The sequence below is a fragment of the Zootoca vivipara genome, chromosome 1, assembly GCF_965207765.1.
Source record: "Zootoca vivipara chromosome 1, rZooViv2.hap1.1, whole genome shotgun sequence".
NCBI lineage: Eukaryota > Metazoa > Chordata > Lepidosauria > Squamata > Lacertidae > Zootoca > Zootoca vivipara.
Window position 1 is genome coordinate 21,531,473 of NC_142582.1, and position 26,400 is coordinate 21,557,872.

At 40.0% G+C, this 26,400-nt stretch overlaps 1 protein-coding gene across 50 annotated transcripts in view; it reads right to left on the minus strand.

The window, feature by feature from the left end:
• The window catches only part of TTN (titin), a 290,139-nt gene that overhangs the window by 57,601 nt on the left and 206,138 nt on the right, over positions 1 to 26,400 (minus strand). For all 50 annotated transcript variants that reach the window (XM_088676590.1, XM_088676579.1, XM_088676604.1 and 47 more), the window contains 38 exons: positions 25,721 to 26,020; positions 25,325 to 25,627; positions 24,847 to 25,221; positions 24,447 to 24,749; positions 23,339 to 23,638; positions 22,954 to 23,250; positions 22,577 to 22,861; positions 21,864 to 22,157; positions 20,615 to 20,914; positions 20,174 to 20,482; positions 19,898 to 20,088; positions 18,584 to 19,013; positions 17,952 to 18,260; positions 17,083 to 17,231; positions 16,964 to 16,993; positions 16,723 to 16,852; positions 16,313 to 16,612; positions 15,602 to 15,919; positions 14,762 to 15,058; positions 14,221 to 14,520; positions 13,155 to 13,469; positions 12,869 to 13,017; positions 12,265 to 12,415; positions 11,894 to 12,175; positions 10,989 to 11,291; positions 10,597 to 10,899; positions 10,223 to 10,504; positions 9,314 to 9,613; positions 8,887 to 9,189; positions 8,469 to 8,777; positions 8,103 to 8,384; positions 7,156 to 7,455; positions 6,718 to 7,011; positions 3,642 to 6,602; positions 3,217 to 3,537; positions 2,850 to 3,134; positions 2,440 to 2,739; positions 825 to 1,127 (listed from right to left, as the gene is read on the minus strand). In XM_088676590.1, coding sequence (XP_088532716.1) covers positions 825 to 1,127; positions 2,440 to 2,739; positions 2,850 to 3,134; positions 3,217 to 3,537; positions 3,642 to 6,602; positions 6,718 to 7,011; positions 7,156 to 7,455; positions 8,103 to 8,384; positions 8,469 to 8,777; positions 8,887 to 9,189; positions 9,314 to 9,613; positions 10,223 to 10,504; positions 10,597 to 10,899; positions 10,989 to 11,291; positions 11,894 to 12,175; positions 12,265 to 12,415; positions 12,869 to 13,017; positions 13,155 to 13,469; positions 14,221 to 14,520; positions 14,762 to 15,058; positions 15,602 to 15,919; positions 16,313 to 16,612; positions 16,723 to 16,852; positions 16,964 to 16,993; positions 17,083 to 17,231; positions 17,952 to 18,260; positions 18,584 to 19,013; positions 19,898 to 20,088; positions 20,174 to 20,482; positions 20,615 to 20,914; positions 21,864 to 22,157; positions 22,577 to 22,861; positions 22,954 to 23,250; positions 23,339 to 23,638; positions 24,447 to 24,749; positions 24,847 to 25,221; positions 25,325 to 25,627; positions 25,721 to 26,020 — 13,263 coding nt within the window. The remainder of the gene's footprint in view (positions 1 to 824; positions 1,128 to 2,439; positions 2,740 to 2,849; positions 3,135 to 3,216; positions 3,538 to 3,641; positions 6,603 to 6,717; positions 7,012 to 7,155; positions 7,456 to 8,102; positions 8,385 to 8,468; positions 8,778 to 8,886; positions 9,190 to 9,313; positions 9,614 to 10,222; positions 10,505 to 10,596; positions 10,900 to 10,988; positions 11,292 to 11,893; positions 12,176 to 12,264; positions 12,416 to 12,868; positions 13,018 to 13,154; positions 13,470 to 14,220; positions 14,521 to 14,761; positions 15,059 to 15,601; positions 15,920 to 16,312; positions 16,613 to 16,722; positions 16,853 to 16,963; positions 16,994 to 17,082; positions 17,232 to 17,951; positions 18,261 to 18,583; positions 19,014 to 19,897; positions 20,089 to 20,173; positions 20,483 to 20,614; positions 20,915 to 21,863; positions 22,158 to 22,576; positions 22,862 to 22,953; positions 23,251 to 23,338; positions 23,639 to 24,446; positions 24,750 to 24,846; positions 25,222 to 25,324; positions 25,628 to 25,720; positions 26,021 to 26,400) is intronic.

Below are 26,400 nucleotides of genomic sequence, written 5' to 3' on the forward strand. Positions count from 1 at the left end.
AGCTTTCATGCTCTTGACCAGCGGTAGCCTGCAACTCTTCAAATGTTGTTGGACCGTGCAACTTCCAACACCCATAGCCACTGGCCATGCTGGCTGCAGCAAATGAGAGTTGCAGTCCAACAGTGTCTGGAAGTGTGGCTAGGCCACAGACTAGCCAGTTATGATCTATATTCTGCAGGAGTAAGGCAAAAGGTCTGATATTACCTCCCCAGACCAACCAAAAGCTGTTTGTTTTCAAATAGTCATCAAGGAACTAGCCCCAATAACTTGTATTCCCCCTAATATCCTTGAAATATAATATCCCTGTAAAACGATTCATTTCCTCCTAGCTTCTTTCGTAGGTTCATTCTAAGGTTTGAGCAGTGTGCTATTTTATTAATTAAATGTATAGCTGTCCTATTCTTCAGATGCAGAAAGTTTCGCAACATCTTATAATGGGGAGGTGCACAAATTTTCAAGGTAAACTTGTGCATAAATGAAGCGAACTATTAATAAACTGACTGCTGGGCCTGGGACCCATATTCAGTACTGTTCGGGCCAGAATTAACACCTAATACTTTGCTCTAGAAAGTCGCAGAGTCTAATTGTGAAGTTTTTAGTAGACCCTTTTGAATGTCTTGTTTGTATGTTGTTGTTTTGGAAAAACAAACAAACCAATAGACCCATTAAGAAAGGAATGTCACTAAAGACATCAGATTAAGTGACAGGACCTAATTTTAAATATCTTTAAGAGGTGACATCCAAATTTAGATACAAAATCAAAATAATTGAATTTAAAATAAAATTCCAATTGTACAAGTGGTCACAGATAGTTAGCTACTTACTCAGTTGCTCTTTAACTTCATAGATGCCTTCGGTTTGTTTTGGCTGGCTTACTCCTACAGCGTTTCTTGCAGCCACTCTAAATTTGTATTTCTTTCCTTCCTTTAGGCCAGCAACAACAATATGAAGATCTTTGACAACGGAGTACTGTGTCCAGTGATCCTCAGCATGACCCTCTTCTTGATAGGCAATGATGTAGCCATCAATTTTAGAACCACCGTCACGCAAAGGTGGCAGCCACCCTAAAGTAGCACTGTTCTTTGTTATTTCAGTCACTTCAAGTTTCCTTGGAGGATCAGGTGCACCTTAAAAATAAAACAGGCAGGCAAATGCTTAGTTTACATAATTTCTAAGATCATGACATTGTCTCATGATTTATTAGTAGGAGGGGAGGACAGAGGAATATATTGTAATGTTTTATTTTTTCATTTGAATACATAAGTCATTAGACCAGTGGTTTCTTTGAACTTTGTAGTAACGTATTGGCCCAAATATAAGCCGCACCCGAATATAAGCTGCACCTTTAAAATTCAAGGGGAAAAGAGAAAAAGAAACCAATACCCGAATATAAGCTGCTCCCTTAAAATTCCACAGGCACTCACACCCATTCCGCATTACCGTATATCTGTTTCAGCAGTGATATAATAAAAGCCAGTTTTTGTAAGGTCGCGAATTTAAGCCGCACTTTAACTTTTCACAGTCAGAATTTGGGGGGGAAAGTGAGGCTTATATTCAGGCCAATATGGTACTTCTATTCTGGTTTGATTGTTTTTTTGTGATCCACACATTGCCTCCACACCCTGGAAGAAGACTCAGCTGACAATGTATTTGTGGACAGGTTATATTCTTTGAAATACAGTGGTACCTCGGGTTAAGAACTTACAGTAATTCATTCTGGAGGTCCGTTCTTAACCTGAAACTGTTCTTAACCTGAGGTACCACTTTAGCTAAAGGGGACTCCTGCTGCCGTTGCGCCACCACTGCACGATTTCTGTTCTCATCCTGAAGCAAAGTTCTTAACCTGGGTTAGCGGAGTCTGTAACCTGAAGCGTCCGTAACCTGAAGCGTCTGTAACCCGAGGTACCACTGTATAGCAAATAGAAGATCTGCCAAACAACATTTAAATAAACGCAGGGAGGTGAAGGTATCTCATAAATATGAGGGGAAGCATTCCTGGGCATGTGAGTGTCTACATTCTGTTGCTCCCCAGTCAAGGATGGGATAAATTTCAGGTGAGCCCTGGGTTTGTGAATCGAATATGTGCCTCAAGACACACTGCCAAAGCACTCGCCCTGAAATACCCTCAAGCCACAGAGATATTTCTGATTGCTAATGCCTGAGTTTTCCCCAACCTAAAATTAAAGGCATCTGAAGGCAGTGTTGTATCAGGAAATTTTTAGTGTTTGATGTTTTATTGTGGTTTTATATGTGTTGGAAGCTGCCCAAAGTGGCCGGGGCAACCCAACCAGATAGGCAGGGTATAAATAATGAATTTATTTATTTATTTATTTATTATTATTATGCACAGTGACAACTGATTTTGACTATCGGAACTATCATACAAAATCTGAATCTGCTGAATGAAATAATACAGAAACTACATCAATAAAGACTTACTTAGCGGATCTGTTGCCAGGATTGGTTTGGGCGTGTCCCTTGGAACACCAGGGCCATATTCATTGACAGCAGTGACTCTGAAGAAATATTCAGTTCCTGGCATAAGATTAGAAACCTTGAAACTAGTCTTCTTTACATCATCGGTAAGTTTTGCCCAGGTCTTTCTCTCGGCCTCACGTTTTTCCACGATGTAATGTGTGACAGGACTACCACCGTCATTTTCAGGTGGAGCCCATGAAATCTGACAGGACGTTTTTGTGACATCCTTGACACTGAGCTCCGCTACAGGTCCAGGAGTATCTGTTGAAGGAAAGGAAAGAATAAACAACCAATATTAGGCCACAATTATAATACATTCATAAATCATAGAAAAAAAATTAATAGATGTTAGAATTATTGACATTACTCACCAAGGACACGGACATTCACAAAGACTGCCTTTTCTCCAGCAGGGTTAACAACTGTCAAAGTGTATTTGCCTGAATCATCCCGTGTAGAATCGGGGATGACACAGAAGGCCATTGTGTCAACCAGGTCAACTTGGCCCCTTCTGATCACATTATCAATTCCCACTTTCCTCCAGGTAACTTTAGGTGCTGGTCGCCCTCGAATAATGGCAAAAAGTCTTATGGGGCATCCTGCTCTGACTATGAGTAACTTTCTCAGGCTTGCATCCAAATCAATTTCAGGAGGTTCTGAAAAGGAACATTAAAAGTTAAGATTCTGAAAGCAATTTTAAAAATAGCAAATAATTTAATGGCCTGTTGGCAAAATTACCGAGAATTTCTTTGGGAGAAACAGCTTCTTTCAAATCAGCTGGCCGGCCAATGCCTACTTGATTTTGGGCAGAGACCCGGAACTCATATAGTTCTTTCTCCTCCAAGCTGGTCACTGTAAATTCTGTATGAATAACTTGTGCAGCGACATTGCATCTTTTCCAGCCTTCATCAGGACCTGCTTTTTCAGTTTTGGGTCTCATTTCTACCACATAGCCAATAATAGGAGCCCCACCATCATAGACTGGCTTTCCCCATCCAAGAGTAATAGAGGTCTTTGTGCTATCAACAACCTTAAGATTAATGGGAGGACCAGGTGGTTCTGCAAGATGACAGAAAAATACAGAAGTAAGCATATCAGTGAATCAGAGAAAGATCATTTAAATTAAAGTATTACTAATAAAATAATACAGGAAAGATCAGTACCTATTGGATCCTTTGCTATTGCTGGTTTTGATGGGTAGCTTGGTTCACCAATTCCAATTTCATTTTCTGCCCTGACACGGAACTGATATTCATATCCTGGAATCAGATTGGTAACTTTCTTGCGTCTCTCTGGAATTGCAGTTTTGGTAACAGGAACCCACCTTAACGACCTTTTCTCTTTCTTCTCTAATATATATCCTGTGATTGATTTACCACCATCATATTCTGGTGGATTCCAAACTACGGTCATCTCTTCTTTGCTGACCTTTGTGACTTCTGGAGGATCTGGACGACCAGGTCTATTATACTTTGTTTTTGCTATAATTGGCTTAGTCTCTGTTGGAGGACCAGTGCCCATTTTATTCTCTGCACGGACCCTGAATATATATTCATTGTCTTCAATGAGATGTGTTACATGTGTATAGGTCATTATCACGGAGGAGGAATACGTGGTCCAAACCATTCGTCTGCTTTCACATTTCTCTACGATGTAGTTCTGTATTTCACAACCACCATCATCTTCAGGTACATCCCAGCTGACCTTGCATCGGTCAGTTGAAACATCAGCCACCTTCAAATTTCTTACAGGTCCTGGTTTGTCCAAAACATTTACAGTAGCAAATGCTACAAAGCTACCAGCTGGATTAGTGGCAGTAATAACATATTTACCGCCATCTGTGCGCCTTGCTTTTGAGAGAAGGAACTTAGATGAGTCTGAAGTTGTTTCAATTGTGGCCCTTGGAGATTGGGCTAGATCTGCAGAATCCTTTGCCCAAGATACTTCTGGTTGGGGCTTACCTCTAAGTCCTGCTACTATTTTTATTGGTTCACCAGCTTTCACAGTAAGTACTCCAGACAGCTTCAGATCAAGTACAGGTTTCTGAACTTCTTCTTTAACAACAACTTCACTTGTCTTCACCCAGTCACTTTCACCGCCTTCATTCTTTGTCTGAACTCTGAACTGATAAATTTTATTTTCAACGCATTTGTCAACCATATAGTGTGTTTCCTTAATGCTACCTTTGTGCACTCTTTCCCATTCATCTGAATCCTTCAGTTTTCTTTCAACATGGTATGTTAAATTGGGGCTGCCACCATCGTAGTCTGGCCTCCTCCATTTTAGATATACAAATGTCTTTCCTGTTTCTGCAATGTGAAGGTTTTCAGGCTCCCCTGGCCTGTCAACAGGGTTAATAGCAAGGATTGGAGTTTTGGTCTCAACAATTGGACCTGGACCGACTTTGTTTTCTGCACAAACACGGAAGAAATATTCATGATTTTCGACGAGATGTGCTTTCACTATCCGCTTAGTAAGATCAGAAGAAACTATTGACCAGCCTCTCTGGTTTGGTTGACGATACTCTACTATATAGTTTGTAATTTCTGAGCCACCGTTATCTTCAGGATTCTCCCAAGACACCATGCAAGAATCTTTAGTGACATAGGTTATTTTCAGGTTCTGGCAAGGCCCTGGCCTATCAAGTACATTAACAATGGCTGATGCTTGGGCGTGTCCACTGCTGTTCTTAGCTGTAATTAGGTATTTTCCATGGTCTGCTCTTACAGCAGGTTTTATTTGTAGCTCTATATGAGGGAATTCATTAATTATGTCAGTACGCTTATCTTTTATTATATTTTTGCCATCTCTAGACCATGTTATGTCAGGATCTGGTCTGCCTCTCACTTTGCCTGTAATCCTTATTGTTTGGCCTACTCTGACAGTAATTACATCTCGGCAGGTCAAATCCAGTTCTACCTCTGGAGGCATGAGAATGTCTTTGGCAAGAACTGTTTCTGGCAATTCTCTGGGTTCTCCCTCTCCTACAATATTAGCAGCTTTAATGCGGAATCTATATTCATTTCCTTCAATTAACCCAGGTACTGTAAAGGCACATTGTCTGATGAGTTCATCTTTGTTAATTCTATTCCACTGAGTAGTTCCACCTTTCTGGCATTCCACAACATATCCCAGGATGGGGCTACCACCATCCTTGAGTGGCTTAGTCCATACTAGCTCAGCTGTTTCTCTGGTCTTATCTTTGAGTTTTGGATTAATGGGAGGTCCAGGAGGTGTCATAGGACGTGATGCTTTGATTGGATCAGAAGGTGGAGATGGTTTGCTTATGCCAGCACTGTTTTCTGCAAAAACACGGAATTCATATGTGCTGCCCTCAAAGAGGCCTGTAGCTCTGAATTTCAGATCAAGCACTGGAGATTTGCTGACACGTATCCATTTCCCTGAGATTTCACGGCGTTCAAGTATGTATCCAGTTATTGGACTTCCACCATCAGATTTTGGCACAGTCCAACATACAGTTGCGCCATTTTCTGTAATATCATTAACTACTGGTTTACCAGGTGGAGATGGTGGATCATGCAGAGTCTTGGCAACTGCTGGTTTTGAATCAAGAGGTGGACCAATGCCTATCTTATTCTCTGCACAAACTCGGAAAATATATTCACAGCCCTTCTGTAGACGTGGAATTTTAATTCTAGTTTGATTAGTCCCTGAAGAGACCACTCCCCAGGTTTCTTTCCTTGTCTCTCGCTTCTCAACAATGTAATTAATCACAGGGCTTCCACCATCATCTTTAGGAGGTCGCCAAGCAATAACCATATGATCGGGGGTGACTTCCAGAATATCAATGGGGCCATTTGGAGGACCAGGAACATCCAAAACTGTTAGATGAACAGGAACAGTTCTGCTTCCAGCTACATTGGATACTGTGAGCAGATATTCTCCAGTGTCTTTTCTTGTGCAGCTTTGAATAGTGAGAACTGTAGAGTAATTATCAGTATCAATCTTGTAATTGCCTTCTGATTTGATTTCAATATTATCAGTGACCCATTTTGCAGTGGGAACAGGTACGCCTCTCATGATTGCAGGGAACCGTACTGTGCTGCCAGCTTTAACAACAAGGCCTTCTATTAATTTCACATCTAGATCAACTGATGGTGGCACTGAAATTAAAAAAAATAATACACAGATTTTATTATAGATATTTCCCCATTACAAGAGTTACATTTAAGCAGTGAATATGAAATCTGTGCACGGACATACAAATTCATAGGTTACCTATTTTTTCTTGGCACTCTATTGGTATGGTTGTGTCTGGAAGACTAAGACCCACAATATTTTGGGCTTTTACGCGGAATTTGTAAATCTTCCCTTGTTGTAGACCAGTAACAACACATTCTGGCACAGGGACTGTTTTGAATTTGGTCCAGTCTTCTTTCCCTTCTTCTTGGTACTCCACCAAAAATCCAGTTATTTCAGCACCACCATCCCGATCAGGCCAATTCCAAGCAAGAGACACTTGAGTCCTGTCAACATCTACATGATGCAAGTTCTTTGGTGGGCCAGGAGGATCTTTTAAAATGAGATGAAAACAGGATTAGCATTTCTATATACACAAATAAACATTTCCTAATGCTGATACACATTGTATAGATCAACACGGTTGACAAAGCTTTTTTTTTTAAGAACACAAAATATTAAGTGAACTGTGCTTACGAAGTGGATCTATAGCCTTAATAGGCTTCGGGGTTTCAACGTAAGGACCTCTTCCATACTGGTTCTCAGCAGCAACACGGAAGAGATACTGAGTGCCTTCCATGAGGTATTTAGCCAACAGACTGTGTTTCTTAGAAGATGATGATATTGGTAGCCACTGAGCAGCAGCAACATCTTTCCTTTCCACAACGTAATTCGTAATGACGGAGCCACCATTGTCCTCAGGTTCCTTCCAAGTCAGATAGCAAGAATCTCTTCTCACTTCACTGACCTGTAGATTCCTGGGAGGCCCAGGCTTATCTGAAAAAACAAAACAAAACAAAATAATTGTCCAATGTAGTCTATGTTTGAAAAAAATGTATTAATTATATTATTTGCAAGAAATAGTATTTTCATTATGATTGTATACTTCTTATTTGTAGAAAATGAGGATGGACAGCCTCTAACCATTTTTAATTTCTAAACATTTTTCATCTGAACTTGGATAATTAAACCTGACACAAATTACAGGATATCAAATAAAACTAGTTTGTGTACAACACCCCTCACCTCGATTTCTTCAACAAATTTACAGTAGCTTCACTGTATGTATGTTTGTGTTGCGGCTAGGGCAACCCAGTCAGATGGACAGGGTACGAATAATAAAATTATTAGTATTATAAATTTCAGTGACTATGAATCTCAGAGAACAATTAATATTTTCCAAAGACTTTGGCTGCACCCACCCATATTTGGTCTGTGTGTGTTTTAACACCACAAGGATTCTGTTAATGCTTCATAACATTTAGAAAATTCCCTTCCAAAGTTGGGGAACAAGGTTGCTAACAGATGATGAAAAATATAACTTTTCATTCCTGTTTTTCTGTTGTACATAGGTATGTTCCTATCATTCACATCTTTCATGTTTTATCTCCCAGTAGAAGTGTTAACATCATTTCATTCATTACCTAGAACAAGAACTTTTACTGAAACAGTCTTTGATCCAACCGGATTCTCCACGGTCAGGGAGTAATTCCCTCCGTCTTCATGGACTGCGTGTCGAATTTCAAGCTTACTGCCAACTCCTGTAACCTCAATATCTGCCTTTGTAGGAACTTCCTTATCTTCTTTCTTCCAAGTCACTTTTGGGAATGGAATTCCTTTAATTACAGCACTTAGCCTCAATGTATCTCCAACTTTTACATGTTGTTCTCGTGTCATATTAGCATCCAGGATTAAATCAGGAGCCTCTGTAAAAAAAAAGAGACTTCGTGTTCAGACAATATATCCACTTTGGCCCTTTAAGACAAATTAAAATATCATGTTCTGCTTACCAAGTCTGTCCTTGACTTCAACTGGATCACGAACATTAGCTGGCTCGGATTCTCCTGCCCCATTGACTGCAAAGACTCTGAATCTATATTTGGTACCCTCAGTGAGGCCGGTGACATTGTATTTTGTCTCAGGGCAAGAATCTGCTGTATGGTTGGCTTTTTTCCACTCCTCATCTCCATCCTTTTGGTACTCAATGAGATAGCCTATGATCTTGCCTCCTCCATCATGACGTGGTGGTTGCCAGGACAATTGAACGGAACTTTTAGTTTTATCCACTGCTTCAGGATTAATTGGTGGACTTGGTTTTACTGTAAAAACGGAAAAAACAAAAAACAAAACCATTACATTAGAATAATGAATCTGAAAAAGATTAATCGGTACCAAGTAATATCACAAATATAATGTTTTATAATATACCGATTGGATCCTTAGCAAAGAATGGTTTTGAGGGTGGACTAGGATCACCAACGCCAATTTCATTTTCTGCTGAAACTCGGAATTCATATTCACAGCCTTCAAGAAGATCTGTTACCCTGAACTGAGTATCTGGGTAAATATGATCTTTGGTGGCTCTTGCCCATCGAGTAGACATAGTTTCCTTCTTTTCAAGTATGTAATTGGTTATTGGCTTTCCTCCATCATATGGTTTCTTCCAGGTAACTAAAGCAGAATTTTTGGTGATGCCTTTAATGATAGGTTGCTCTGGTGCAGCAGGAACACCTGAAGAAATAACGTTTTAAAGTTTTAAATCCATTTCATACAAAAAAAAATTATATGAAAATACAAGTGAAGTAGAAATATGGTGGAGACTTAAGTAAAATGAATTAGCAAATAAACAACATACTGAAACGATCCTTGGCCTTCATTTCATCAGATATTAAAGGATCACTCATGCCATACAAATTTTCAGCATAAATTCGGACAACATAATCTCTTCCCTCAAGTAATTTAGGGACTTTGCATGTTGTCTTGACATTGGCTGATGTGACTGGCATCCAGAGGTCTCTGTTTGCATCTCTCTTCTCAATAATGTAATTTGTAATTGGACTTCCTCCATCATCCAAGGGAGGTTTCCAGGAGATAACAAAATGATCTTTAGTAACTTCATCAAAAATAACTGGGCCCACTGGAGGTTGAGGACGGTCTGTTTAAAAGTAAAAGAAATATATTTATGGATCGAACACCAATGCACAGATCAAACACCCCTAGAAAATGAAGAAAAATAAACAGGGCAAAATGGTTAAGACACAGAATAGCTGCAAAAGGTGATAAAGTGGTATGTAGGAATGCTGTGGCATGTGGCAAAGGGGCTCATTGGGACGTGTCAATTGGCATAAATGGGTGGGACCCCTTCTACAAGTGGAAATACCGTCTGCTTACAATAAGGAACCTTTTGGAACTAAATCATTGCTCTTTCCCCCAACACTTTGGATGGTAAGGACTTGCAAAGGCGTGGTTAGGACACCCCATCATCACATATTTCAATTAAAACAGGAACTTATGTCCCCATGAGATGTAGGTGTTGTTCTGAGTGAGAATACAGTCATGAACTGGGGCCTAACCTGGGGAAATCACCTTCATTTTTCTTGATTAACGTTTTCATAAATAAACTGAGTATCTGTTATCAGAAAAGTTCCTCACAATGTGCATTAGATTAAATGTTATCATGGGATGCCATCCCACCCTCATTTGATCAGCTCTAATTCATACCACACGTGGAAAGAACCTATTTTAGCACTATAGCAATACTTACCAACTACAGTAACTTGACAGAAACCTTTTCTTGATCCTGAACTGTTTTCTACAATGACACAATATTTGCCTGAATCTTCACGGACAGATTTTAATATCCCTAAGCAAAGAGTAGCTGGAGTAGTCTGGATCTTTATCCGTTTGTCTTCTTTCACAGAAATTTCATCTTTGAGCCATGTAATCTTTGGTGCTGGTTTGCCTGAGTAACGGCCGGTCAGACTGAAAGCTTCTCCTACTCGGACAGTGAGCTTCTCTCGGATATCAAGTTCAAGTTGTGGAGGAGCTACAAGTATTGTTAAAGAAAAGAAGAATCAGTGATATCTATAAAAACTCACAGATCATCCAGTGCACATTTGCTCCAGAATGGAAACTTACCAATTTCATCTTTGCATGTGATGGGCTTCGTAACAAATGATGGTTTGCCTTGTCCCACGATATTGCAAGCGCTCACACGATACTCATAAGTGTCACCTTCTTTCAAGTCTTCAACTGTGTATTTCCTGTCAAGCATTTTCTCTTTCGTAACTCTGGTAAATTTCTCTTTCCCAATAAGGCGGCTTTCCAAAACATACATGGTTATATCAGAGCCACCGTTGTACTTAGGTGGGTTCCAGGTCAGTGTAACAGAATCCTTCGTTACTGCTTTGACTTCCAGATCCTCGGGCCTCTCTGGCACAGCTAGAAATAAACACGTGCAACATGTTAGGTACTTTTCCCAAGGCAAATTCTCCTCATCAGTACTGATAAAATAGACAATAAAGGCTTACATATTGGGTCTCTGATTAAAATATCTTTTGTTGTCTCCACAAATGGGCCCATGCCAATCATATTCTCAGGTGCAATTCGGAAGAAGTATGCTTTGCCCTCCATCAGCCCCTGAACTGTTGCATTCTGCCTGGTGACTGTATATGTCACTGGGGTCCAAGCCCTGTGGTCTGTTTCACGCTTTTCAATAATGTAGTTGGTGACAGCTGAGCCACCATCATCTTCAGGAGAAAACCACGTAAGTTTGCAAGAGTCGTTCGTTAGGTTCTCAGTAAGGAATGGAATGCCAACTGGACCCGGAACATCTGTGAAGGAAATAAATATAGTTTTAAGATGGACATTTAACATTTGTGTAATTGGAACCCAAATAATAACATAGATGCTTATTTATTTGTATATTTATATAACCCCACCCACCCACTCATATAATATACCAAGGCAGTGCACAATATAAAATACTATAAAACAATACAAAATAATCACAAGAATGACTGGCTCATCTAAATAAAGGAAATTAAGCAACTGAATAGGCCTGTCTGCATAAGAACATCTTCCAAGAGATGTCTGAAGGTTAACGGTGAGGCTATCCACTGATTCTCTGTTGGAAGAGTTTTCTGCAGTATGGAACCGATGGCACACTAAGGTCTGTGAGACATTGGGAACAACCAACAGCACTTCTTTAGATGACCTAAGTCATCGAAATGGGATAGAAGGGAGCAGACACTTCTTATGGTACCTTGGACCCAAGTTATTCAGGGCTTTGTACATGAACCTCCATCCTGATCCAGTAACATATGGGTAGCCAGTGCAACTGCATCAACAAAGGTGTCACTTTCTGTCATTCATCCAACAGCCACCTGCCCTCATCAGCAGTCTAGCCACCAGCAAGTCAGCTTTCAGTGCTTACCTAGCACATCAACGATAATAGTCTTCTTTCTTTCTCCACCGGCATTTTTAGCGACAAGAGTGTATAGGCCCTGGTGGCTTCTCTTGCAGTTCTTTATAACCATAGAAGAACTAATGGCAGTTTCCTCGATTTTAGCCTCCTCTGGGAGAGCTCTGTCATCCCTCGTCCAGGTGATTGTTGGTGGTGGCTTTCCTGAGACATAAGCTATAATGCGGATCACTCCACCAGCATGGACCACGATTCTGTCTTTCACATGAGCATCTAGCATGAGATCGGGAGCAACTGTAGAAACAAACAATATATTTTATATTTAGTTTCCATTCTTTTACCCACACAAGAAAAAAGAGAGGTTATTTTATCATAAGATATACCTATTCTGTCCTTCATTTCAAGGACTTCCGTGACATCTCCTGGCTCTCCAATACCAGCAGCATTGATTGCTCTGACTCTAAATCTGTAGAAACCTCCTTCTTTCAATCCTGCCAAAACAAACTTGGTTCCTCTTATTTCTTTATCTTTTGCCTGAAAACAAAAATATATTTTGTGTCTTTGGTGGAATCTACACACATATTAAAAACGCTGTGAAAATGCTTTTCTAAAAACCATTTTGAAAAATACATTGGATTTTGCATAGCTCACTGTCACTACCTAGTGTCACACTTGTATGTTGCACTTTACAACACAAAACGTTTTATTTGCAGCGGTGATACCTGAATACCTTCATTCCTTTCTCCTGAACCTCCTTACTTCATGCCTGTCCCCACACCACATCACTTATCTCCCTCCCTTATCTTTCACTCATGCTACCATTAAAAGCCACCTACAGGGAAGGGAAACAATGGGTTTTTGCTGCTTCTAGGCCACACAGATGAGTTGGTGGCCCTTTCAGTAATTCAGTACGTTCCTCTGTATGTTCAGTTATGGAATCCTGACATAATGTTTCAAATAAATTTCCAACGGCAGCATTTCACCTACCTTTTCCCATTCTTCTTTCCCTTCTTCTTTAAATTCAACAAGGTAACCAGTGACTTTAGAACCACCATCTTTTAATGGAGGAGTCCATTCAAGGTCAACGGAAGATTTTGTCCAATCAGTAACTTTTGGAAATGGAGGACCAGGTGGAGCTGGGGGGAAAATAATAATGCACCATTCTGTCACAAGACTATGTATTTATTATTTAACAAACATATACCATCTATACCATCTTTTAGTATATTCCCCCCTTTCACACCAAATAAATAAATTAATCTTAATTACTTACAGATTGGGTCTCTTGCAGTTATTGGATCAGACGGCATGCTTGGCGGTCCAACACCGGCGGCATTAATAGCATAGACACGGAACTGGTAATCTGAACCTTCAATAAGGCCAGGTACTTTGTAAGAAACTCCCAGTGTCATAGGTTTAATAGGATCACGGTTAAGCCTTGTCCATCTCTTTCCAGTGGTCTCTTTACGTTCCAGCCAATAACCTGTCACGGGGGAGCCTCCATCATATTCTGGTTCCTCCCAGTTGACGGTCATCGAGTCATGTGTGACACTGCTGACGGTTGGTTTGTCACAAATTCCAGGAACAGCTAGGGAATAAAGTACACCAAGAGTCAAACAAAGCGCCGGGGCCCACATAGACCATTTATGTATGGTATTTATGCTATACCCTTCATTTGGAGTTTCCTTTCCCAGTCTTTCATTAGCCCCCTACAGATACAACCTTTGTAAAGTAAGTGGGGCAGGGCTATAGAAAGTCCTCCTTTTTCTTTGTTATACCTAACTGTCAAGTTTGTATCTAGTTCCTAGAATCCTGTGCTAGAGTCATGGCTGAGCTTCTTCAACCTGAAAAGCCCTTTTTACAATAGCTCTGCACCAATTGCCAGCATTTTGTATTTGTTGGAATAGCAGAGCTGATGAAGGGTTCCTTTGCCACAGCACTGTGCTTCATTGTGTATAGCAGAGCACAAGACCACACTGATAATTGAACGTTTTATTATTTTATGGTGAAGAAAAGCAAAGGTACGGTCTATGCTGTGCTAAATACAATCTAAAATGATATAAGTACAGATTCAATATTTAACATTTAAAATAGGTATGGTTTTAAGATGAAACAGAAAAAATAGCCACAAAAGATCTATTTCTGAAAAGCTTTTAAAAACTATTATAGGCATTTTAGCCATACAGAAGATTAAATAATAATAATAATAATAATAATAATAATAATAATAATAATAATAATAATAATTTTAACTTGGGGCTCTCATACTATCGAATCACATTACTTACGTTCTGCTTTGCCAATAAATATATAAGCAGGTGATATTTGAGATAACTTACTGAATAGATTTCTGGCAGTTTCAGGTTCACTATCAAGAGGTTCTCCAATGCCATATTTATTTTGTGCCATGATGCGGAATATGTATTCATGCCCTTCTAGTAGTTTGGGTACTGTGAAGATGCATTCCTTAGGTTCGTTGGTAACATGGACCCAGGTCCTTCTGTTTGCTTCCTTCTTTTCAATAACATAGTTAGTTATCTTAGATCCACCATCATCTTTAGGAGGAAGCCAAGAAATTGTCATCTGATCGGCGGAAATAAATTCAAATTTAATGGGTCCTTCTGGTGGTCCAGGGCGACCTGAAAAATACATTTTATAAAGCATTAATTGTTGTCAAAGTTGAGGGTTATATTGTTGTGGTTGGCATCCATCTGTCTTGGGAGGAAATGGAAGAGTTTGCCTTCAGGGATGAAGCCAAACCATTGGAGAGTTACAGCGCCTGCTGTGGCTGCAGAGACTGATAACAGGAGAGACATGTTTTGAACATTTTATAACAAATAGTAAATTAGGTTGCCAATGCCAAAATACATTGATATTTACCTAGCACATTCAGCCTCATCTCCTTTGAATCGGTTCCAAAGTTATTGACAGCAGTTATAGTGTACAAGCCTGTGTCTTTTCTGCGAGATTGCTGTATCAGCAAAGTACAGGAATCTTCATCCACAATCTTGTTGACATGTTGGTCATACAGCACTGGCAATTTGTCATCAGGTTTCTTTGGATGAGCTTTGACCCAAGTCAATGTCGGGAAGGGGACACCCTTTATTTTGGCTACAATCTTGATGTCTGTCCCTTCTTCTGCCTCCATAAATTCTTTGAGTTCAATAGACGGAGGGCCTACAAACAAAAGCAAGCAAAAATTATTGAGCCTCTTACAGAAGTCAAAATGCTTTGCAATGCGTTTGCCACTGTAGGCACAGGATTTCTGCAGCCCTGTGCAGGGTAGACCGTGCAAATGAACACAAGAGATTGCTATTGGGTTTGGGTAAGGCAATGGGCATATATCCATCATCAGTCAACCTGTGTGCTGGCTGACAGGGACCCAATGAGGGATGACTCTGTGCTGGGGAGTTGCCCCAAACATGGACCGGGTGCCACGACAGGGCATCATTGCAAGAGGCATATTGGCCTATAATGTGGGCTCTCAGACAGTCACCCCACCTGGACCCCTTTAGCGGGGTACCTGTTCAATGTAGGATTCAGCCCAATGTGAGGAGGGCATTGCCATGTGACCATCCATTTGCCTGGCTGTGTGGGAAGATGGCAGACCCCCTGGGACTGGCCTGCGGCCACACTGTGTAACAAAAACACTGCTCCCCCAGAGCCCCAGGTGAGCAGATATTTGAAGCGCAATAATAACTAATGCTTTGCAGCACTTACATGTCTGATCTTTGACGACAACTGGCCCAACAGTAGGTGACGGTCTGCTTGGACCTGCTTCATTCACCGCTTTCACTCTGAATTCATATTCATCACCTTCTTTAAGGTCTTCAACAGTAAACTTTGTTTCTTCCACATCCCGTCTATTGCACTGTCGCCAGGCTTCCTTCCCTTCACCAGTACGGTCCCAGCGAAGGCACTCCACATTATAATGTGTTACGGGAGCACCACCGTCATTCTTTGGAGGTTTCCATGTCAAGCTTACCGTGTTCTTTGTTATAAGACCAATCTTGAGCTTGATAGGTGGGTCAGGAGGATCTTTGTTTTTTGAAAAGGAGCAAAGTAAAATGTAAGTAGTGCCCTACAATAAAGTATCATTAGTAAAAACAAATGTCCCACTTTGCTACACCCTTGAAGTATTTAAGTATTTATTTTCAAACAACCTGCAATCCAATATCTGCTGAAGGATGATACTCCCCAAACTACTGAGATTGTTTCAGGATAGTTGAGATTTTAAAAGTCAAATTTAAAACTATTTAATTTTCTTAATGGTGGCTCCTGAGTCTTTAATATGTTTTACGTGTTTAATATGTCTGGATTGCCAATGTTTTGTGGATGGTTTTTTTTCTCTTTTATGATTTTACTGTCTAAATTTTGCCAATAAATGCTGAATGAATGCATGAATGAATGTCCCACTTTGATTTAACTTACGGATTGGATCCCTCGCTGTGGTCCTTTGAATTGTATCTGCTGGGGGTCCAACACCAAAGCGGTTTTCTGCACGTACTCTGAAGAAGTATTGTTGCCCAGCTATGAGATCAGGAATAACCAATGATGTGCCAGCACAGTTGGGATTAACTTTTGTCCAGGCTTTCCCTTCAACAGTTCTTTTCTCAATAATATAGTTTCTGATTCTGTCTCCACCATCATTGTCCGGCATTTTCCATGAAAGTTTACAGCTGCATCTTGTTATGTCGCTTACTTTCAGGTCTTTGGGTGGCCCTGGAGCATCTATTTCATCATGAAAACAGATTGGAAAAAATCATTATATGGGGTTTTGTATGAACTTTTGTATCACAAAATTAGTGAAATGGTGCAATATTAAGATCGGTTAGTCTTACCTAGGACATTCACCCTGACATTTACAGTTTTCTGTCCTGCTTTATTCTTTGCTGTAATAGTGTATTTTCCAGAATGACCTCTGTTACACACAGGGATAGTAATTACTGATGTGGTATCAGTTGATTCCACCTGCACACACAAAAATAAACCTACTTAGCAATAATATTTTTTAAAAAAGGACTTGAAAAATGCAAACGTTAGAAGCAAAATAAGCGAATTCAAATATAAGCTATTTGTTACCGTAGCATCTTCAGGTATGTTATGTCCATCCTTTAAATAAAGAAGAAATAGTAAATACACATACACACAATATACTTTAGCTTGAAGTTTTTAAGAGTTTACTTTGTTTTGTCACTGACCTTTACAGCTTTCTTTGCATCTCCTTCAAATTCCCAAGATACTTTGGGAACAGGACGTCCCTTAATAACTGCTGGAATTCTGATTGCTGTACCAGTACGGCAAGAGAGTAGATCTTGTGCTCCAACATCAATAAATATTTCTGGCTCCTCTGCAAAATAAAAATAATCTATCATATACCAGTAAATAATATAATCAGAATCCATCTACCTGTCACATAAGTTCTCTAACAGGGTAAACTTATGCATGTACAGTATACTCAGTAGTAAGTCCTGCTGACATTGATGGGTCTTTCTTCTGGGTAAATGGGTAGGCTTGCAGCCTCAGTTGTGTATTATTCTCTTGATGATAAACAAAGAGATCAAGATATATACTTATTTGAAATATATACTGCCCTTTAGCAAAGCTTTACAAAAACATGATAATATATAACATCAAAATATAATAAATTTGAACAATGCATGAAACAGCCTAGTAAAAACAAAACAAAAACAAAACCCTTGCTGGCCCCAAATCCATAACAATGTTGGTGTCAGGTGGGCTTCCCGAGGGATAGAATTCTATGACTTGGTGCCCCCACTGAGAAGGATCTCTCTTTGATCACTATCTGCCTTAACTCGTATGGCAGGGACACTTTGAGAAGAGTTCCTTCTCAAATGAATGCAGAATAATCTACCGGTAGCTACAGCTTCTATTGCTATCAGATTGATGTTGGGATTTCCCTTGTACCCATAACACCCCCCAATAAGTTTGCTTTACTCTACAAACTCTAATGTGCAGGACAGCCATTCCTGCATTTCAGTTTTCAAATCCTTTGATTTTTCTATGTCTACATGTTCGAGTGGAAAGAATGATTTCCAACAATCCTTACCTTGAACTTCCTTGCATGGTATTTCTCCGGTGCAAAGACTTGGCTCAGATTCCCCTGCAGCATTTACAGCCTTTACTCTGAATCTGTACTTTCTGAGCTCTTTAAGATTGGGTACAACACAATCGCAGGTAGGGAACAGCTTGTCCGGTTCGTTCACACTCTTCCAATCTAAACTACCTTCTTCTTGCATTTCGACAATATATCCTTTAATAGGACTGCCACCATCTTTTTGTGGAGGCTTCCATGCAAGAGATATAGTTGAGTTGGTTCTGTCTTTGACATCTGGGCATGATGGTGCTCCAGGAGGATCTATTGAGCAAATGCAAAATATACTGCCGTGAGGACTATGCCTCCTTTGTTTCATTGCACAACACCCCTTCAATGAAGTGAATGGAAATTCTACAAACTATACAGTACGGTCTTTCATTGCACAAAATTAGGAACATTTGCTATTTATCATGATAATATGCACTTATAAAATGAAGCCTAACTCATTAAATATTTGACTTTAAATGCAGAGCTCATGTATTGAAATCACAGAACCTCTATCAAATCAGGTTCAAGACAAATTGAACAAAAATGACAAAGTCGGCATTTTGTGTTATTTATTGCTTCCTTGTCTTTATACTTACAGATTGGATCTGCAGCTTCATAAAGATCGGATGGTTCACTGGGAGGGCCAATTCCAGCAATATTCACAGCCATAGCCCGGAACTGGTATTTTACACCTTCAATCAAACGCAGTACAGTGTATTCCAGTCCTTTCACTGCTGGTTTTGTCACTGGAGCTCTGTTGACACGAGACCAGTACACACCTCCTTCTTCTTTCTTTTCCAGCCAATAGCCAGTAATTGGAGCTCCACCATTGTCTAGTGGAGGTGTCCATGTTACCAGCATTGACGACCTGGTGTGTTCTGTAACCTTTGGTTTTCCAGGAGGTCCAGGAAGACCATAAGGATCCTTGATAACTACCTTTTCTGAAAGGCATTCGTCACTTGTCCCAAACCTGTTAACGGCCCTTACTCTAAATTGATATTGTCCATTTGTTGCCAGTTTATAGACCTGAAAAGTAAAAGAAACATGATACATTATTATTATTATTTTAAATCAGTTTCATACCAATTCCCTGTGTTGTCTCCAGGACTTTAAACAAAGCATAGCCAAAGGTCACTTCACAAAGGAGGACAACAAAGGTAGCCAGTGGTATGGAAAACAAGACTTAAAAAGAAAGGATGAAGGAATTGGGTTTGTTTAACTTGGTGGGGAGATGTCTGAAGGGGGGCATGTTAACAGATTATAAATACCTGAGGAGATGTCATACAGAGGGCATAAACATCTAGATCTTATAAGCTAAAGGAGGGCAATTTTCAGTTGAACATTAGGAGAAACCTCTTAAACGTTTGACAATGGAGTCAATGAACATTGGGTTCTTCTTCACCAGAGGTCTTAAGCAGATTCTAAACAGCCATCTGTTGGGAGTGCCCAAGTTCTCATTTTCCTGCACTGAGCAAGGGGTTTGACTAGGCAGACCCCTCAAACTCAAAAAGGACCCATCTAACTGTTTGATCCTATGATATGTGTAAAACCAATACTCAGAACTAGTTTCAGTGTATTTTGGATGTTTTCCCATGCTGTTAGGTGCCATCATATGGACATCCTAAAACAGTTCTTGGAAAAGCCACCTGCATGTTGCTGTGATGCTTAACAACTCTATACATCATTGGCATATCTGCACCAACTGCTACTAACCCAACTCTGAAGGGAGTGAAGTACCATTCAATACAGAGTATAGGAATACCTATTTTGGCATTAAATGGAAGGCAGACGTAAAAATAGGAAATCTGGAAGATGAACAGTGTTAACATTCACCTCAACAATTTTATTAAGGGTCATTTTTCATTTAAATGCTATTCCTTTGGTCTATGAAATCAAGATTGAAGCTTTACCCCAAATCGTCTATCCACAACAGTGCTGGATACTTCCTCCCAGTCAGACTTCTTCTTGCTCGCATCACGCTTCTCAAGAATGTAGTGCGTAATCTCACTGCCACCATTATCGAGTGGGGCATCCCAAGTCAAACAGCAAGATTCAGCTTTAATATCCGATACAGTGAGATTTCTCGGTGGAGAAGGACGATCTAAAGAAAGCCAATTTAGTATTGTGTTATGGTAGAAATAAAGTAAGAAAACTTTGGCCATTTAAGCAGGAAGCTAGATACATACCAAATACTTCAACATGAACATTGCGGTACGCGGTGCCAAGGCGATTAGAAGCTGAAACTGTGTAAGTGCCTTTGTCATTCCTAACTGCTGCAGGCATGCTGAGTTCAGTTTTCGCCTCTGTTCTGCTTGTTTCCTTTTTGGTGATCTTAAGGGCATCTGATGTTTTATCAATAACAACGTCATCTTTAGACCATTCAATCTTTGGCATTGGAAGACCTGTCACATCTGCTGGAATGTTGACTGGTTGCCCTGCCATAACTTTGATAGTATCTCCTCTAACAGATAGACGCAACGTCACTGTGGGAGGTTCTGAAAAAAGAAAATTAGTGCAAAAGTGATTAACCATGTAATTCTAAAAAATATAGCGAAGCCTCTAGCAGACACCAAATGTTCACATCTATAGGTAAAGTGTACATATATATATATATTAAAGAGCCTCACCTTCATCATCCTGTACGACTACGTTAAGGGGCAGTGATGGTTCACTCTCTCCAATCTCGTTGACAGCCTTGACTCGGAACTCATACATATGCAGCTCAGCAAGATTGTCCACAAGAAGGGATGTAGTTGGACAGAGTCTCTTATTGACTCTTTCGAATACATCTGAGTCATGTCTTCTTTTGTCAACAAGGTAGCCGATGATGGGGCTGCCACCATCATTACGGGGAGGCTTCCAGTCAAGTGTAATAGATGTTTTCGTTCTCTCTGTGTACATGAACCTCTCAGGAGCACTTGGAGGACCTGTTGTGGAAAGAATGATACAATGATAAGTTAAATTTGAAAAAGAAACCCTTGTTTTTTCGTGTCATGTTTACTGTGCAGCAGTTTCACCAGTGAACAAGGTAAAAAAATACATCGTTTTATTTATTTGGGTTTATATTCCCCTGCCTCCAAGGCTAGGGGCATGCAACATGCTATTTAAAGAGGAGGGAAGCTCTGCAGATGTTTACTGAAAACCACCTCTCCACCCTCTGTTTAAAACTGTCATTAAATACTAAATTAAATGGGACAATGTTATACTAACTCCAAAATGCGTTGGTGGGGCTCCAGTGAATTGCTGGAAGTGGGAAAAAGGTGTGTGGAGAAATTGGATTTTGTAAATCTAGAGCAGCTACATAAAAGTTTTATATCAGAGCATTTTCCCATGCAACATTTTGCCCTTGTAGGATTATTTTCTTTTTTTTTAAAAAAAAAGTATTTCCACACAGAAATGAACATGGGAAGCATTAGGTTTTCAGTTCTTATGTAATATTTTCCATGGGGATCGCCTCATGTTTCTCATTCTAAACAGTGCTCCAGGGGAGGAAAACATTGACAGAATCAGGCCTCAGATACCAGGAGCTTTTTTGTTCTATGAATGAGGGCTGGAAATCATATATTAATCACAGTTTGAAAACAGTAATAGAACTCTATTTCTTATATATTAGTCCAAATTTTCATGATAATACCTTGAACTCTCCATTGGCAGAAATATCAAATCTGAATATTTTGCATATTGATATTCATTATGTCCTATCTGTAGTGGTGCACATTTAAATCCCTGTGAATATATCTATATGAAAACATCTATACATTTTTTATTTTTTATCTTGGTAGCCTGGGGTTCTTTGCTAATGAACAGATTCCTGAAAGATTGGATACAAAGCAGTATGTGTATTCTGATTGTTTATATCAACACAACAAGATTTACCTTTGGGGTCAACAGCAAGGAGAGGTCCCAGTTCAACAGGTGGACCACAGCCAAACTTGTTCTTGGCGAATACACGGAACTTGTATTCTTGTCCTTCAACAAGACCTGTTATATCACACTTAGATCTGTCTGTATCCACGGCTAGTCTCCATGTATGCATTTTTGCATCTTTCCTCTCTACAAGGAAACCTATGATCTCACTTCCTCCATCATCTTTGGGATCATCCCAGTTAAGTAGACACATTTTTCTATTTACCACCACAGGATGCAAGTCAGTAACCGGTCCAGGAACATCTGGAAAAGAAGACATGAGATGTAATTAGGTAAAGGTAAAGGGACCCCTGACCATTAGGTCCAGTCGTGACCGACTCTGGGGTTGCATGCTCATCTCGCATTATTGGCCGAGGGAGCCAGCGTATAGCTTCCAGGTCATGTGGCCAGCATGACAAAGCCACTTCTGGCGAACCAGAGCAGCACATGGAAATGCCGTTTACCTTCCCGCTGTAGCGGTTCCTATTTATCTACTTGCATTTTGATGTGCTTTCGAACTGCTAGGTTGGCAGGAGCTGGGACCGAGCAATGGGAACTCACCCCGTCACAGGGATTCGAACCGCTGACCTTCTGATCAGCAAGCCCTACGCTCAGTGGTTTAACCCACAGTGCCACCAAATACTTAATATATTCATTGTTTCACTCTATGTAGCATTTCTTACCAAATATTTCTGCTCTGGTTGCAGCAAATTTAGAACCACTTTCGTTAGTTGCAGTAATCACATATCTTCCATGGTCTTTTCTGAGTGCATTTTTGATAAACAGCTCAGATGAAGTGCCAACATTTTCAATCACAACTCGCTCTTTGTCAACATCTGCATCCTCTAAAGTCCATACAATTGTAGGGGTAGGTCGTCCAGTAACAACAGCAGGGAGTTTAAGAGTTTGACCTGCCAATATCTGAACACCTGCCCTGACAGAAATATCAAATTCAACATGGGGAGGCTCTGTATAAGGAAAAAGAGAGAGAATTAATTAACTTACAATCCCACAAACTATTTCACATTAGATTTCATTTTAAATTACATAATCACAGTACCTTGAGGTTCTGTAACTGTTACAGGCTCTGTTTCTCCAGGAGGACCTTCCCCAGCAACATTAAGAGCAGTAACACGAAGTTTGTAATCTGCACCTTCTCTGATTCCTTTAACTATATAGCTCCGAACCTTAATAGGTCTTTCTGTGCAGCGAGACCATTCATTTGTGCCAACAAAATTCTTGTAAACATGGTAGCCAGTGATTTCACTGCCCCCATTGTATAGCGGAGCATCCCATTCAACGTCAATAGATGTTGAGCTTGTATCAACAATTCTTGGAACAGGTGGGCCAGGAGGCACTAAAAGAAAATAAACATATATGAAGAGTTTAATAGACTTAAAACTTCCCTTTTCAAACTAAGGGATATTATCTATCTAACAACTTACATATTGGGTCTTGTGCAGTTTTAGGATCTGAAGGGGGACTGAATTTGCCAAGGCCAGCTGCATTTTCAGCACAAACTCTAAAAACGTAAGTTAGGCCTTCTAAAAGTCCTTCAACTCTAGTTTCCAGGGCATTCACACGCTCTTTGTTCACACGAGCCCAGTGGGTTGCATTGATTTCACGCTTTTCAATCCAGTATCCCAAAATGGGGCTACCATTGTCTTTAGGCTCATTCCACTTAACCAACAGACTATTGCTGGTTGGATCCTCTACTAGAGGTTTATCAGGTGCATCAGGAGGACCTATAAAAAGAGGGTATGCAAATGTTAGTGGAGCTTACCAAATCATACAGAAAATTAATTTGTTCAATGCAACATTTAAACTGCCTCTAATTTTCTCTCCCACCATATCTTTACTTGGAGGCTTCAGTTGCAATATGCAGCCTGATCTTATTCACAATTACTTGAAAATTGAAGTCCCATAGTTTCAGTTGTACTTACTCCCAGGTAAATGTGTCTAGGATTGCAGCCTGAGAGCTACTAAATTAGCTGTTACATGTATTTTTCTTTATTACACAAAGGGGGCAAACTGGGATGAAAAATGGGGGTGGGGGTGATTAGATTTGTTCTCCCAGCACTCCTTTAAGTGAATTCAGAACCCCTTGTGCATAGTAAAGTTTAGATTGGTCCCTGGAAAGCCACGTCCCAATAAAACGAAACTGACTTCATGATATGTTAATATTATCTCTGTGTTATACCCTAAACATGTAGATGTGTATGCTTGAAACTTGTATAGAGTGTGGGTGGGTTTTGTGTATACGGAAAGACTTAAAGAAAATGTGTGTTTTTCACAATTCTTCTTTTCCAGTCAACCAGCATGGATTGTCCTAGCTTTTTCTTTTTCTTTTCTTTTTAGGATGTTGCACTCAGATGCAACTATCAGCAAATGTAATTTAGCCATTTCCCTCTGCAAGGTTTCTCCGCTGGGTTATTATAGAATTAAAGTTTTAATGTTAAAGTACAATATGAGTATAAGGTAATGATGATGATGATGGCAGTGCCTTTTGGGGAAATGAATGAAGCACATATTTAGATAGAGTACAAGACTTACTGAATGGATCTTGAGCTACAACAGGTTTTGAAAGGCATGGAGGTCCAGCTCCTACTCTGTTCTCAGCTTTCACACGGAATATGTATTCCTTTCCTTCAATAAGTTTAGGCACATTATATTTGCAATGCCTAAGCGTTGAAGTAACAGTAACCCAGCCAATGTCGGATTTTTTGTTGTCTTTCTTTTCAAGGACATAGTTCAAAATTTCACTCCCGCCATCATCAAGAGGAGGCTCCCACTTGCAAGTGATGCTATTTTTACGAACCTCCTCAAAAACAAAGTCGAGCGGTGGTCCAGGTGTATCTGTTTTTAAAGCAAAAAATAATGAGCACCACTTTGCACATATCACTTCAAACATTTTGAATAAAATGTATCACACACATTATGTATGAGGGCATACCTAACACATTGACTTCACATGAAGCTTTCGCAACCCCATGATCATTTTCAACTCGAATAGTATATGTGCCATGGTCTGGTCTGATTGAATCCCGAACGGACAGTATAGAATCTCCTTGTCTGTGATTGTCAATGCTCAAACGCTCTGGCAGGGACAAGTGGAAAGGCTCATCTTCTTCAACTTCACCTTTCTTCTTCCTAGTAATCTTGGTAACTCTCTTCTTAATTTCTGTTGGCTTAACAACTTCATCATTCCATAACCAATCAATAGTTGGGTAAGGTGACCCTGAAATGTGTGCTTCAAGAGCAATCTCAGAACCTTGCTTCACCTCAAGGCCAGCCTGCAGATTAGCAGTGAGGAAAACCTTTGGAGCCTCTGTAACCATAAAAATATTGTTTTAGTTTATATTTGATATACTGTAGCATAGAGCAGAATGCGAACACTTGCTAAAAATGAATAGGTAGTTTGCAAAACATACCAATGGGATCCACTGCTTTCACCAGAGGAGTGACATTAGAAGGTCCGCTGACGCCGGCAGCATTCTCTGCACGGACACGGAACTGATATTCTTTGCCTTCCTCAAGACCTTTCACAGGAGAAGTCAAAAGAGGAACCAAAAAGTCATTGCATCTTTCCCACTTTTCTCCACCTTTAACTAACTTTTCCAAAACGTAGCCCATAATCTTGGTTCCTCCATCATACAACGGTGGTTTCCATGTGAGTGTTACTGACTTCGATGTTGGGTTGTGAACCTCAAGGTCAATTGGTGGATCTGGACGCTCTGCATATTGAAAATTTAAAAGAACATGGATAAATAGAAGGCACAGAGAAACCATTTGCATTTTTCAGTCTTGATGATCATAAAAAAACTCACGCTTTGGATCTTCTGCAATCACTGGATTTCTCAGTTCAATGTATTCACCTCCTCCGATTTTATTAACGGCTTTAACGCGGAAGTAGTATTCACCATTTTGTATGAGATCCTTTACATTCCATGCCAATTTGTTCTCACCAGACATCACTGGTATGTATGTTCTCCTTCCAGCTTCTCTTCGCTCCAGCACATAATGTAAAATTGGAGTGTTGCCATCAAATTCTGGAGGTTCCCAGGTCACTTTGCATGAATTTTTAGTTACTTCACTTGCCTTAATACTATTGCATGGTCCAGGCACACCTAATTGAAGAACAATATGTACACATGTAGCATTTAATAAAGTAAATTGGTTTGAAAACTGTATTAAAAGAATATATATACCCATGTGTGAATGATAAACATTTATATATAAAATTTACAATTCCTCAGGTTGACCTATCTCCATATTAGACACATGGAGATATCAGTGTTGGCTCATGTTATACGTATCAATTAAGCAGCTAAGTGTCAGGCTTCAGGGCAGTAGATAAGCATGGCAGTAGATAAGCAAAACAAAGGAAAAGGAGTTGTCCTAACAGAAACTACTAATCACAGTGAGAGAACAAAGAACCCATCTCCTAGGAATGGCGGTGCTCCCAATTAAGGATCCTACCCCTTTATGTCCCTATTAATCTATGTCA